Here is a 13403-nt window from a genome sequence, read left to right as displayed (position 1 = left end):
ATACAATTCCTGAAGTAAACCCATTTATACACAAACACCAAAAATAGAAAACAAGATGGAAGAGAATTTTAAACTACTTCAACCTAATCACCATAGATACTAGTAGATCCTTCATATAAATGATTATTATATGAAGCATATTCATCCTCATCATTTCGATAATCTTGCTCATCGTCAGTGTCATCCCTTTCTTTCAACATCGGACTACCGCTCTGATAATACATATATTGAGAATGCTTGTCATTTGAATACCGATTCATAGACGGTACCGTCAAGAACTGCTGATGAGACTGTCTGGCAACAATCGGCGGACCCATATTTCTCTGATACTCGTCCTCGCCATCATCGGCCTCGCAACGACTCCGCGGGCGCTTCATCATGCGCCGAGGTGGCATACTATCTTCACATTCTGTATCATCCTGTTCAGAGTCTTGATAATACAATTCTGACTTATGCGACTCCATATCTCGATGATAATACATCTCCTGCTTAACTTGAGACTCATGTATTCTCTGCTGAGCAGACTGTTGCTGCTGTTGCTGCTGCCGATGACGGGCAGCTGCTGCTGCGGCCGCAACTTGATCTTCGCTCAAAACAGTCATTTTGTCATGTGTCCGTCGATGCTGTGCTAAGTTGTCTGAGCGCGAGAATCCTTTGTTACAAATCTTGCACGTGTATGGCCTCTCCTTTGTATGAGTTCTCACATGTCTATAAAACAAAAATCAGTCTAAACACTTATATATCTTGGGGAGAGGGAAAAAAAAGCCTACCTCTTTAAATGCTCCAATCGAGAGAATATACGTCCGCAAGAGGTAACAGGACAGGTATGCGTCTTGCGTCCATTACTTCCAGCACTAGAGGCCGATGTAGTAGCAGCCATTGGAAAAGCACCAGCGTAGCCATCATTCTTCTTTGCTGGTTTAGAATCAATCATACCACCACCGTTACCGACCCCGAACCTTGATGACGCATTTGGTGGCTGCATATCATACAGATAACCATACTGCTGCTGTTCAGTCTTGACGTGCTGCGGTTGAGAATGTCTTTCAGAGTCGTTGTAATTCAAGTATTGAGAATAATCTTCACCGATATATTCGCTTTCATTATCGTAGTCATCTTCAGACTGCACAGAATGAGGGTATCGTAATAGCTCTCCGCTAATATGTGTACGCTGAGCAGCAGTGACCTGTCTAGAAGGTAGCATCATAGGCTCCGATCGCACGCTAGCGCTCGGCCCACCATTGCCTCTATTCAAAGCTAAATTCATAGGTGAATTTTTTCGACGCTGAAAGAGCATCTGCTGCTGCTGCTGCTGCTGCTGTTGTTGTTGTTGTACCATCTCGCCTGAATTAATAGCCTGCGAGAATGTTTGACTAGATGCCGAAGAGCGACGACGACGCTGCTTGTAAATTGGAGTACCTCCTAGAAGTCCGGCGTGCTGGGCTGCAAGGGGATTCATATACCAATGCCTGCTCCCGGAAAACTGGCCCTGCTGCTGTTGTTGATGTTGCTGCTGTTGCTGCTGCTGCCGTAAGGTAAAATTTTTAGGAGGATAATCTTGCATGCTACTAGAAGCGTAATGAGAGTCATCGTAATCGAGATCATACGACGGATAATAAGAGGTATCCATATACTGATCCGCGAGGGGTACAGAATGCTGCGTATCTGGCGTCATGGGTTCAAACACCGATGCTCCCATTCGAATTTCAAAGGGGTCATCCAAAACAGAAGAATCAAACGAAGGCGCAGGAGAAGCCTCGAATTGCATATCCCGACGAGCTCGCAAGACGCTGTGAGGCACAGGTTCTTGCCGCTCAGGTGCGCTGTAAATAGAAGCCATTTGCGGCTCGTCATATTCCTCAGGCATGCCTACACTTCCGGGAAGAGCTGATGTGGCGATATTGTCGACCGAGAGCGAAGGGATTGTCGCAGGAACAGACGGAGGCGCCATTTCCCACGACACTGCCGCTGGCCCTGCGTTATACGAATCGAGCATACGTTCGGCAATGATGGAAGACGAGGCTGACTGCTGTAGTGACTTCATGAGCTGTTCGAAAAGAGTTTGCTTAGAGTCATATTGAAACGAGAGTGCTGGCTCAGAGACGGCTTCCGTAGTGGCTTCTTGACCCATACTCTCTCTTTTCAAGTCGCGTTCAAGAGCATCCAGAAAAAGCCGGTCGTGAGGCACACTGAACCAGTTGAAAACTTTTTGCTTCTTTTGAGTCCGGATGCAATTATTCTTATGTAAAAGCTCAAGAAATGGGGATTTAGGTTCTTCCAAGAGCGCGTCGTCGTTACATGGCTTGAGATTTCGTAGATCTGAAAAAATTCCTTCTTCAAACTTTTTAGGATTTTTGAGAGGCCGGCCAAAGGCTTGAAATCTGAATGTAAGACAACGAACTATATCTGTGCCGGTGATGTAAAACACTCCTTTCCTAAAGTACTGGTCAGAATGCAGTAGACGAAAAAGATGACAAGTCATACCAGAGAACGCAGGTAACAGGTTCTTGCGTCGGCAGCTCAAATCTGTTGAACATGTCTTTTGGCCTCATCTGGGCCGGAGCACTAGCCAGGAATATTTTGACTAAAAAAGAGAATCAGCACACAACAGGTCAACAAAAGATGTAAGAATAGGGAGGATACGTTTGTCAACTTCCTTTAAGGCATTGATGGTCTCGGGAGAGAGGAGTTCCTGCGCCTCGGCAGACATCATGAAAGTCTCCGGGCGAGTATCAGAGACTGCGACGACGGGGGTAGCAGCGGCAGACGAGGCGGAGATGATATTCGCAGCCGAGTCTGGGGGTGTAGAGACTGAGACGGATTGTAAAGAGGCAAGCATGATTTATAGGAAGCGAGCTGGAGATGCGGCAGAGTCGAGTAGTGTCTCAAAAAATAGAGGGTGGCAGAGAATCGATGGCTGGGGACAGAATAAGGTGGTTTTGGGGCTCTTGAGAAATGAGGCTAGCAGTAAAGAGCCGAAAAGATCGATAGTGGTAATCGTAAGAGCTTAAATAGCGACAAGACTGTTAGCTTTTGATTCAATGGATGAACAGTTAATAATAGAAGACATACTTGCGGGCTGCTTGAGAATATATGCAGTGCTAGCTGAGCGTCAACGAAATGGTCGCGTCTCTAGTCTATAGCTGTGTATACTCGCGTATACCTGCCGAACGAAAAAGTGAGAATTCGGTCAATAGAAAGAGATAGTACATTATATATTATAGTACTGAAGACATCAAATGATAGAATGAAGCAGGAGACTTACGCGAATGAGGAGGCTGAGGAGGTTGAGGATGATGACCAGAAGATGAGATGAGAGGATGAGAAAATGAGAAAATGAAAAGATATGATAACAAGACGAGAAGATGAAAGACGAGAAGAATAAAGAATAAAAGAATAACAGAACAAAAACCAATACCACAACAACAATAACAATAGAATAAGAAGAAAAGAAAGATAGAAGATCAGAAAGAGGAGGCGATCCTTGCGCCGTTCCTGACTAGTGCCGCAGGCACACAAACTCTAACCTAGCTCTGCCGTCATGTCTTTTGCTGCTGCTGCACATTAGCATCGATTATCTAATATTGTAGGCTGTTGATATTCAATAGCTTGCTGCTGCATTAATGTTGTCTTATCGGTAGTCTATTAATGCTATTTGCTTGTTCATCATCATTATCTAGTCGCTCTATCCTGCTTTTAGTCAAATCCTGTCCTCAATTCTGTCCTCAATTCTGTCCTCAATTCTGTCTATTGCATGCCACGCGTTTGCGTCAAGAAGCACCAGCACCCACGAACGGTATTTTTGTAAATTCTAATCAAATCATCTTGACGGCTCTCTAATCCTGAGCCCACTAACAGCTTATAGTCCGCAAACTGGGATATGCTGGCGGCAGAGCTCATCGCAAATACTAAATCGCAAACGAGTCTGCTGGTTTGCTTATATAATTGAATACTGCTGCTATTCTGTTTCTACGGACGCAGTCCGTCGAGAAAAGAATCAGACAGAGCAGAGCAGATAGGTGTCCATATCGCAGAGATGAATGCCGAGGGTTTAGTGTTAGTTAAGCTTGCTGCTGCTACATGCTCAACATGCTCAATATATAGACAAATAGATCCTACAGTATCCCGCTAGAATTCTTTTAATATGGTCTATAACCAACAATGAAATAGAATCACATTTCCAGCGCAAGAACGCGTTTGTATACATACTATCATCCGGCGACTATTTTGCTACTAGATAATCAAATACCTGCTCTGATTCAAGCTGCTCAATTAATATTCTCATTTATGCTCTAACTGCGCAAACACTCGGGCATCATTCCAGCCAATAAGCCTTGCGCTCAGCCCTTATCGCCAGCCCATTACCCGGCTCCTGCTTCTACCGCTTACCCCGAGGCATTGCTGTTCAGCCTCTAGTTATGGATATACCAGAGTCAGAGTAAATCAGGTAATCTGAGCTCTACTTGAGTTTTCTTGTAACAGTCATTATTATGCGCTCACTGCCGCAGCACGACTCTCTCAGCTATGATACATAACTGTCAAGCATCATTGGATTTAAAGCCATAATCAAGTCTCTCGCGCGGCTCTGAGATAACCTGAACTTTACCCGTCCTTCTGGCGGCGGTATCGTGCGTCTTTCTCTCTCTTCCGTTATCCTTCCCTTACTCTCTTTTACTCCTCGAAACCTTCTCTACTTTACTTTTCTTTTCACAATGAAGCCTGTTGTTTCGGTATGCATCTTCTTTTGATTTTTTTTAATCTTTTTTTGTACTGCATAGTGCTCGATAATCTCCATTCGTCGCAACCTCTTCCATCGTGTTCAGTTCAGTATTCTGATCGAATCTCTTTGTTTATTCTAGCTCGGATACGCCTGGTGCTGCACCGTTCTCTCCGTCTTCGGAATCATCATTCTCTGCGCCATCGCCGGTTTCTTCTTGGGTGGCACTGAGGCCTTCCTCGGCAGCACTGAGGATCCGCCAGCTGGTCAGCCGTAAGTCAATCCTATCCCTCGCTTCCGTCGTCTTTCAGCCCATATATAGTAGGATTGATTTTTTTGCTTCTACAAACTACTTTGTTACTGTTTGATGCGATCAATCTGGTGGGGTGGATGAAGCACTATTTCAAGCGACTCTTGCTAACTTTATATTATCTGTGATTAGTGTTGCCGTCAACTTGTTCGGCGGTGCTGTTATCTACGCGGTATGTCTACCCGCTTTCGTTCTTGATCGATCATTCATGATTGAAAAAAAATCGCTATTTTACAAATTCAAAAGAAAAGAGCCCTTTTTCTAACTATAATCTCTAGGTCTTCCTTGCCTTCTGCGGCTGCCAGATCGTCATGCACAGACGACAGGCAAGAATTGAGCTGTAAATTTCTCAGTTCATGCAGCATGATTAATCAAATCCTTTCTATCCTTCTTTCTTATTATTCTTTTTGTTCAGCAAAAGGTGGTGTTTTTCTTTTTTAACAATTTTTGATGGGTAGAAGATGTGGTGGTGTGACAATTAGGTGTGACAATTAGCATGGTTTTCTTTCTTTTTTTGGATCCGATTTTTGTCTTGTAAAATGATTATAATCATTTAGTGACAACATCTAGTCCCTTGAAGAAACAAAATGGTATATAAACAAGATGTTTATGAAGAGAAAATATATTGAATCTATACAAAGGATATACAGTGTGGTGTCGGGTTTTCTATTTTTGTGCTAGGTGTATTGTTTTTTTTTTTATTGGAGGATTATTTTTTTATCTCTCTCTTATCTATTCACGTCATAACTTTTGTTTCACTAGTTTTTTATAAAGAATGTGTGCTTTTCATGTCATATATGGGTGGAAGATACAAATTTATTTCTTATTTCTCTTTGATTTTTTTTTTAATTGATGTTGATAGACGACGAGAATTTGAATTTACATTAGAGCTTCTGAGATATTTCTCTTATTTTTTTTTTCGGCCTATATTAACAGTTAAGTCCATCCCATCAGCACTGAATTTACAGATACAAGCGTAGCACGACTTGGGTTTACTCTTTTTTGCAATAGAAGAAACGTCAACCGCTTTCTTACTACGTCCTTATCAATTCTTGTCTCTGTACGTTCAGCATATGGTTTCCCATCTTCATCAAAAAAAAGAGATAATATAGCTAAAGCTAGTCCAACGCAGAAATCTTGTCCAGTATCGCAGAGAATCAGTAGATTACTCTTGTCAAATACTAGATGATTGTCAGATGTTGTGATAAAGTCAAGAAGACGAGGTAAGATTGTACGAAATATTTTGGACCCTTTCTTGCCGTCTGGTAATGGCTTGTAAAATACATGACGACGCGGGCTGGGTTTTGAAGCAGTCGTAGATAAATCGACTATATACTGGAACTTCACATCAAGATCGTCGTAATCGTATTCTGATATTTTGCGACCAATATAGATTCCAGTATCGGCAATCGCGGCAATCTCTGGTGAAGCAGCTGTCGATGGAAGAGTACTCAATAGATCTTGCTCAATAAGATGCTCTATTTCTGCATCGGTAGAATTCAGCAATACCTCGCGATTCCGCCAGAATACTTCTGGAGTAATAGACTATTTTTGGTTAACCATATCCTTTTGAAATTAGGAAAAAAAAAGCCTTACAGAAGCCCATCCCTCGTGATCATCAGCTGCTCCTTGAACATAGGTATACCCTTGCCGTTCCGCGCCGTCGAGCACCATCCGTGAAGCCGTGCACAAGATTATAGGATAGATGTCGGTGTATTCTGGCTTGTGAGGAGGCAAAAGCAGCGAGTCATCGGGGTATACCCATATCGGCCGAAGAGGTTTGTCCACTTGATTTCTGAGTTTTTCAATATCAATCCCGCAATTCTGTATAAACTGGTCAGCAAAAACTCCTTGCTGAATTTAAATGAAGACGATAAAAATAGAAACTAACAATGAAATCCTGCGTCCATCCGTCAATCCTAGTAGCAATCTGATCACGCTCAGAAGCAGACACAGATAAAGGCGGCAAATGCACAATCTTCGTCCCGACTTTTCGATCAGAATATGTGAATATGGCCCGATTTAGAACCGCACACCATATCGGAATCGTTTTAGAAAGCGAATCAGGCATTCGTTTGCCGCGTCGCGTTGAATCTACTATTATAATTCTTTCATGATCTAACGTTAGCTTTTGCACATATGTATATATATGATCTCAAAAGATACTAGTACCCTTTCTTAGAAATCACGGAATCTAATATATGAAGATTGAGTCTGCGTAAATTGAATTCCCAATTATCGGTATGTCCATCGGTACTTTTAAAGTACACTGAATCGTAAATTTGATTCGATGGGATATACCATCTCCCGCATCGCTCATTAGCTAACAATTATCAATATCGAAAACTCAAAGGATGAAGCAAATCAAATAAATAGAGTTACCAATTAAAGGAAGCTGATAAGCGGAAGCTACCGCGAGTACAAACTCCGAGTCATTTGAGATCGAACAAAGACGATTGTGGATACTTCGAGAGTCCTTACGAAGAGATTTCGAGATGAGGTTGAACGATAGTGACTCGGCGATCGCTGGATCGTCTGCGTAGTTCATCGATTCATTAGTGACTTGTCTTTTATGCTGTTTATAGATGATATTGATTAGTGATAAAAGAGGAGTGAGAAAGAGTAGTCAGAAATAGTACTTGGGGAACTCCCAACTCTTAATTTCGAGGTGGCTAGCTACTAGATATTATTACTCAACAGTAAGCAACATCACGGCTCGAATAATCGAAACGTCAAATAATTCACAAAACAATAAAGAAAAAAAAAGAACACAAAGATAAACCAAAAAAAAAAAAAAAAGAAGAAGGAGGAAAAGAAATGGCATCTTCATCGCATTCGCAATCTGCTCGTCACTTTCCCGTTCTCCAAGTCACTAAAACCTGCGGTCACGCTGATTCTCTTTGCGCGCTGACTGCTACCGAACTATGCTGTGCTTGTATGGATAAACGTCCTCATAGTACGACTGGGTTATATGATATCTATGTTGATGGGCGTGGAGATGTGCATGAAGGAAGACGGTGGTCGGGTTATTGTAGTGCCTGCAAGCGTACGCTCCCTTTCGCTATGAGTTTTCCGCTTTCTTATGAACGGCAGAAGAAAAGAAATACACTCAGCTGACAAAGTCTCAATAACAGAATTCTGGAATCGACAACCTGAATTAGCTGCCTTGCTCGCAGCCGAAGCGCTCGAACGGCAACTTCGTGCTCGCGTTCAACGTCGGCACTTTCCGGTCTTTATCCGTCCCAAGACCTGCGAGCACGCGACAGCGCAGTGTGCGCTTACAACTACAGATTTATGCTGCTACTGCATGGATAAACGCCCGATGAGCGCGACTGGTCGGTATGATATTTACGTTGATGGCCGGGGTACTGTCAACGAGGGAACCAGGTGGACAATGTACTGTGATCCATGCAAAGAGTTTTGGGATTTACGTACTTTTGGACAGCGGTCTGTCAACCAGAGAGTAGTTGTTTCTACCGCTGAGTTGAGCGAGCAGCAGAGACGCGCTCGTGAGCGTCGAAATCAGCGAATTAGAAATGCTCTGGGAACAGCCGAGGAGATATCCAGCGAAGGTAAAACAGCCTCTTTTTTTTTTTCAGTTTACAATGAAACGTTTTTTGCTTACTGTTTTTGAATTAAGATTACATATCTCCTGTGACGTCAATGTTCCAAAGAGCGGTTGATTGGAGACGGAATCAGCAGCGATTAGAGCAGCAACGGCAGCGAAACTATGATAGTTTCATTCAAGCACGAATCAACGGGGAAGAAGACTACGAAGATCTAGAAGTGACATCGATTGAACCTCCAGAAGACGACGAGGCAGAACGACGGCGACAGGAAGGATTACATCGACTAGAAGCCGAGCGTGTGGATCGTGAACAACAGAGATCGCAAGTCGGGCAAGATACAGTCGAGCTTGAGCGACAACGACAGATGGTGGAGATAGTGCGCGAACGACAGATGCATTCGGGAGCGAGAATGCAGATTGCTGCTGACTATGCACTGGCGATGCAATTACAAGAGAGTGTTGTGGAAGAAGAAGAAGAAGAAGAGCAGTTAGTGCACGTGGTTGTAGAGAGGGAAGGCCCACCTCCACCGCTCGAGCCGGAAGAACTTGTGGTGAATGTAGAGTGCAAGATTTGTTTTGTACAGATTGCAAACATTGGTAAGTACCTGAAACAGTTTTCTAATTGTCTATAGTCACTGATGAGAGATTGTAGTATTTTTACCGTGCGCGCATCTGGTAGTGTGCGAGCACTGCGCCGAAACGCATGCACCCACGCCTAGTCGTAATCGACCACTAGCACACACGGGTAGACTATGTCCTATATGCCGGCAGCTGATCAAGAAAAAGTTGAAAGTATATAGGGTGTAGATAGAGAATTGTTGCGATAGTGATTGGATGATACAGAAAGAGCTAAGCGAGCTGCGGAGGGTGAGATGACTTGGAATTTGAATGGCGCAGAGTGGAGAATAGGTAGGGGCGCGGATGTCAACAATGAGCAGGTAGACATAGCACAAGGTACAACAGATAGTGCGATAGTTTATCAAAAAGAAAGCAGAATAGAATTAAAGATAGTAATTATACCAAACTACAGATTCTGGCACTTACATGCAATATTGACAACAAAAACATTGAACCGTAGACAAACTAGATAAGCGAAGGCAGAACAATCTCTGCACAGATAAGCTGCCAAGCGCCCGCACAGACTATAGGCATCAGACCCGCTCCGGACCTGCGATAGACCTGCTTCTGCTAGGCAATCCAGCAAATATTCACCACCACAACAGAGTGTACTCTGTTTCTTTGCCAGAAATCCGGCTCCGGAATTCGCGGTGGCCGAGAACACAACATTGCACGTGCCGATAGATTAAATAACCACCACCCTGACCGTATACCCCTGAACTCTATTTGTAAGTAGTTCGTCTGCTGCTCTGCTGCTGCTGCTCAATGGCGGCAGAAAGAGAGCGACAAGTCACTGTATAAATAATAAGCAGATAGAATAGTATAATGCAATATAATTCTGCTGAGAAACGCGGGCAGAGCGCTGGTCGGCTGCATACGAACACTCTAGGCTGCTTACCCGGTCCGGTCCAGCCCGACCCGGATTACCCGGTCTTGCTCGGCTGCTTCGCTGCAGCTGCCGCCTGCCGCTCTCCGCCGCTCTCCTCCGCTTCGCTTCATCATCTCTCATCCTCTTTCTTATTCTCTCCTTGTATCTCTCAGCGCCTCTCCAGCCATGGCTATGACAAAGCGGATTGACCGCATCAAGCAATGGACCTCAGAGAAACTGGGCCAGGAGCAAAAGACCCAGGAGTCGGACGAGTTCAAGGAGCTCGAGTACGAGATAAACATGCGCTATGAGGGCACAGAGCGTCTCCATCAGTCCATGTCAATCTACGTCCGCAACCTGGCAAAGCGTCGCGAGCTCGACGAACTCGACAAAGCTTCTCCTATCGACATCCTCGGCCAAGCAATGTCCATCTACGGCGAAGAGTTCGTTGCCGAGTCGACCTACGGCCAGGCAATGTCTCGTCTCGGGGCCGCCAACCAGAAACTGGCGAAGACGCAAGAAATCTTTGTTGATAGAATCCAGCGCAACTTCATGGAAGGTATCGAGAAGAGCATTGCTCAATTTAAAGACTTTCAAGTGCGATTGCCTTCCTCTGCATTTTTTTCTTTTCCTCCTCCATACTCACTTTTTTCTTGTCCAGAACGCGCGCAAAAAGCTGGAGTACAGGCGTCTCGCCTACGACGCTGCCCTTTCAAAGGTCCAAAAGCTCAAACGCGAGGACTCTCGTCTTGAGGAAGAAGTCCGCGCTCAGAGAATAAAATACGAAGAAGCTGGCGAGGACGTCGTCCGCAAAATGAACGCCATCCGTGACGCCGAAGGGGACCAGCTTGCTGACATTTGCGACTTTTTCGAGGCCGAATGCGATTATTACGAGCGCTGCAATGAGGTTCTTGTTAACCTGCGCAAGAATTGGATTACGGAGTATGTTTCTTTTTTTTTTTTTCCTCTCGATGGATACTTTTATTATGTTGGCGTGCTGACATGCTTTTCTCATCCCTTTAGGTCCAAGAGCTCACCTTCCTCTCCCAAAGGTAATCGCTCCCGTTCCACCTCAAAGTCCTTCAGCGATCGCGTCCATGACGAGGATTCTCCTCCTCGTCGCCCTCCCTTCCGTTCCGCAGCTTCCTCCGCCTCTTCCGTGCAGAGCCTGACCAACAGCTTTGACAGCGGTATCAAGCTCGGTGAGTCGCGCTCAAACAAGATCGAATTTGCCCCCATCTTGTCCTCATCCTCCATCTCGTCTGGCAAATTCTCGGCCGTGATCAACCCTCCCAAGACGAATCGCTCCGTAACCGAGCCTCCCCCTCTCCCCGGTCCACGTCCTTCGCTCGCTCCCAAAAAGAAGATGGTAAAGGCAAATTTCAAGTACGACGCCGAAACTGAAGACGAGCTCTCGCTCAACCCTGGCGATGTTGTTGTCGTCACTGAGGAAATTGACCCTGGCTGGTGGATTGGCGAGCTCGTTGGTAGCGACCAGTCCGGCCTCTTCCCAGCTCCTTACTGTACTGTTATCTCTGAAGGGTCTGGCGGTAGTTTTAACGGCGGTCCCGCGAAACCGGCAAAGCCAGCTTCTGCCATGCGCCGCGCGTCGCATTTCAGTGCCGACTCTCACGACGATGAAGATTCTTATGATCGCGAGCGACCGGCTCCTGTCTCTGCGCCATCTTTCCAGTCTAGCATGAAGAAACTGAGTACAGGTGGAGGAATAGTTGGGTCTGGTAGACTGAATTCTGCGCCAGGCGCCAAAAAGCCTCCCGCGCCTCCACCCAAACGCGCCGGCGTCATTGGAGCTATCGGTAGCCGGTAATTACCTAGTCTTTTCTTCTCTTTGTTTCTTTCTTCTTTAAGGTGTCTCGTGCTATTTTATATTTATGTATGTTGTGGCGGTGGTCGATTGATTTTTTTTTATTGCGGGGGTTGAGCTTTAAATGAACAGAAGAGTGATTCACTCTTCTCTCCAACACGCTCTCTGGCTTCGCATTGCTTTTGTTTTTATTGTTGATTGACCACTTATACTGCGAAGGCGTCTACTGATTTACTATCCGGGACAGCTTATAATATCTTGTTGTATATTCTTGTATCTTCTATATAACGCTATTTCTATACAGATTGAGCTTTTCCAGCTGATTGTAAATTTCGTCTGCCTTGATTGTTTTGTTTCATATTGTTGATACTCTCGTTCTATATTTATTTTACTTTGATAAGTTAGTATTTGTGGTTTAATGTTGTACTGTCTTTCGCTTGTCTGCGCGTTTTTTTCTCTCTCTTTATATAAAATGTCTTCTATCTTGTTAAAGTTCCTTGTTAAGTTTATTTATCTGATGTTTCCCTTTTGTTTTATGACTAGCCCTTATCTGAGATAAATGTTATAAAGTAAATTACTATCTATAATTCTCAATATCTTAGCCTTCCCTAATTATACATTACTTGCTCTCACTGGCGGCACCCATTTCCTTGTCGGGCCAACCACCCCAGCTAAAAATTCACCCGTGCGAATCACAGAAACTCCAAGCTTTGCGCACCCATCTACGACTTTGGCTCCACCGCCCATAGAAGCCGGGACATTAGTGTCGACGTTGTAAGCACTCAATGCGCCCCATGCTGCGTCGAAGTCCTTGCTTGGGACGCGGATCACGATGTTGTCTAGTGTCGATGATTGTAGGATGTCCAGTTGGAACGAGGACCCTATGAGGCCTAAATATCGCTTCATTGCTGTTGATAGGATTGTGTAGATTGTGATTGCGTCCAAGGCGTTTGGCATTGTCGTGTCGGGGGATATAGGTACAAGTGTGCTAAGGCATACGTTAGAAAATAAAGGCATAGTCTATAGAGAATATACTCATACATGCTGAGTTGTAGATAACTCCATTCTGGAGATCGTAGAGTGATTCGAAATGGAGAATTAGTAGCCAGTTCTTTGATATCGGTCTTTTTATTCCTTTTCTTGCTCTTCCCATTAGCTTGTCGTGCTTGCTTTGAGTCTGTTGTCTTATTCGTCTTTGCTGTGCTATCTTCTATCTCTGAATCTCTGACTCTCTTTTCCGTATGTTCGTCTTCTGCATCTTTCTCCTCTGAGCTTGAAACAGATTCCAGATCTGCTGTAGTTGATTCGAGGTCTATCAACTCGGATGACAAGTCATTGCGCTTCCGTTTAGCTCTAGATAATCTGTCTACAGTTTCTGTTTCTTTAAAAAATTTCAAATCTTCAGCCATTTCTTCTTCTTTGTAATATTGTCATTGTGCATCAGAAAAGGCTGGCAGGTCAAATGTGAGAGCTTTTTTTAATTGAATTATTTCCAAA

At 44.4% G+C, this 13403-nt stretch overlaps 6 protein-coding genes across 6 annotated transcripts; 3 read left to right on the top strand and 3 right to left on the bottom strand.

Annotated features, from left to right (window-relative positions):
- Positions 1-83: 83 nt before the first annotated feature.
- V2V93DRAFT_382729 (STE like transcription factor-domain-containing protein) lies at positions 84-2839 on the bottom strand (the record flags this gene model as incomplete). The annotated part of the gene is made up of 4 exons (XM_066912166.1): positions 84-708; positions 771-2435; positions 2485-2584; positions 2644-2839. The coding sequence occupies 4 exons, from the start codon at positions 2837-2839 to the stop codon at positions 84-86; spliced, it is 2586 nt and encodes an 861-aa protein (XP_066763338.1).
- Positions 2840-4559: 1720 nt separating this feature from the next.
- On the top strand, positions 4560-5604 carry V2V93DRAFT_97377 (uncharacterized protein). Its single transcript, XM_066912841.1, has 4 exons — positions 4560-4730; positions 4860-4990; positions 5160-5199; positions 5306-5604. The coding sequence occupies exons 1-4, from the start codon at positions 4713-4715 to the stop codon at positions 5369-5371; spliced, it is 255 nt and encodes an 84-aa protein (XP_066763337.1). The 5' UTR covers positions 4560-4712; the 3' UTR covers positions 5372-5604.
- A 224-nt stretch (positions 5605-5828) lies between these two features.
- On the bottom strand, positions 5829-7665 carry V2V93DRAFT_375807 (tRNA A64-2'-O-ribosylphosphate transferase). Its single transcript, XM_066911583.1, has 5 exons — positions 7410-7665; positions 7200-7350; positions 6919-7135; positions 6624-6851; positions 5829-6572 (listed from the first exon to the last, which is right to left on the bottom strand). Exons 1-5 carry the CDS (start codon positions 7573-7575, stop codon positions 5964-5966), a joined length of 1371 nt encoding a protein of 456 aa, XP_066763336.1. The 5' UTR covers positions 7576-7665; the 3' UTR covers positions 5829-5963.
- A 444-nt stretch (positions 7666-8109) lies between these two features.
- V2V93DRAFT_328789 (uncharacterized protein) lies at positions 8110-9402 on the top strand (the record flags this gene model as incomplete). The annotated part of the gene is made up of 4 exons (XM_066907604.1): positions 8110-8599; positions 8668-8763; positions 9001-9192; positions 9248-9402. The coding sequence occupies 4 exons, from the start codon at positions 8110-8112 to the stop codon at positions 9400-9402; spliced, it is 933 nt and encodes a 310-aa protein (XP_066763335.1).
- A 793-nt stretch (positions 9403-10195) lies between these two features.
- On the top strand, positions 10196-12359 carry V2V93DRAFT_97366 (uncharacterized protein). Its single transcript, XM_066912839.1, has 2 exons — positions 10196-10678; positions 10743-12359. The coding sequence occupies exons 1-2, from the start codon at positions 10268-10270 to the stop codon at positions 11907-11909; spliced, it is 1578 nt and encodes a 525-aa protein (XP_066763334.1). The 5' UTR covers positions 10196-10267; the 3' UTR covers positions 11910-12359.
- On the bottom strand, positions 12214-13400 carry V2V93DRAFT_97369 (uncharacterized protein). Its single transcript, XM_066912840.1, has 2 exons — positions 12948-13400; positions 12214-12894 (listed from the first exon to the last, which is right to left on the bottom strand). The coding sequence occupies exons 1-2, from the start codon at positions 13313-13315 to the stop codon at positions 12519-12521; spliced, it is 744 nt and encodes a 247-aa protein (XP_066763333.1). The 5' UTR covers positions 13316-13400; the 3' UTR covers positions 12214-12518.
- Between the last annotated feature and the right edge of the window lie 3 nt (positions 13401-13403).

The sequence above is a fragment of the Kockiozyma suomiensis genome (genome assembly GCF_038497685.1).
Source record: "Kockiozyma suomiensis strain NRRL Y-17356 unplaced genomic scaffold V2V93scaffold_17, whole genome shotgun sequence".
Taxonomy (NCBI): Eukaryota; Fungi; Ascomycota; class Lipomycetes; order Lipomycetales; family Lipomycetaceae; genus Kockiozyma; species Kockiozyma suomiensis.
The sequence above is the reverse complement of the archived record's forward strand: the minus strand, read 5'-3'. Positions and strand labels throughout refer to the sequence as shown.

What these genes read in the sequence shown, in the direction of transcription:
- V2V93DRAFT_97369 (XM_066912840.1), bottom strand. Translation starts at nt 13,315, where the DNA reads ATGGCTGAAGATTTGAAATTTTTTAAAGAAACAGAAACTGTAGACAGA. An exon ending in AGTTATCTACAACTCAGCAT is followed by an intron (nt 12,895 to 12,947) that starts GTATGAGTATAT and finishes CGTATGCCTTAG; the next exon opens with CACACTTGTACCTATATCCC.
- V2V93DRAFT_375807 (XM_066911583.1), bottom strand. Translation starts at nt 7,575, where the DNA reads ATGAACTACGCAGACGATCCAGCGATCGCCGAGTCACTATCGTTCAAC. An exon ending in TTATCAGCTTCCTTTAATTG is followed by an intron (nt 7,351 to 7,409) that starts GTAACTCTATTT and finishes GATAATTGTTAG; the next exon opens with CTAATGAGCGATGCGGGAGA. An exon ending in GATGGACGCAGGATTTCATT is followed by an intron (nt 6,852 to 6,918) that starts GTTAGTTTCTAT and finishes CAGTTTATACAG; the next exon opens with AATTGCGGGATTGATATTGA.
- V2V93DRAFT_97377 (XM_066912841.1), top strand. An exon ending in GATCCGCCAGCTGGTCAGCC is followed by an intron (nt 4,991 to 5,159) that starts GTAAGTCAATCC and finishes ATCTGTGATTAG; the next exon opens with TGTTGCCGTCAACTTGTTCG. An exon ending in GCGGTGCTGTTATCTACGCG is followed by an intron (nt 5,200 to 5,305) that starts GTATGTCTACCC and finishes TATAATCTCTAG; the next exon opens with GTCTTCCTTGCCTTCTGCGG.
- V2V93DRAFT_97366 (XM_066912839.1), top strand. Translation starts at nt 10,268, where the DNA reads ATGGCTATGACAAAGCGGATTGACCGCATCAAGCAATGGACCTCAGAG. An exon ending in CTCAATTTAAAGACTTTCAA is followed by an intron (nt 10,679 to 10,742) that starts GTGCGATTGCCT and finishes TTTCTTGTCCAG; the next exon opens with AACGCGCGCAAAAAGCTGGA.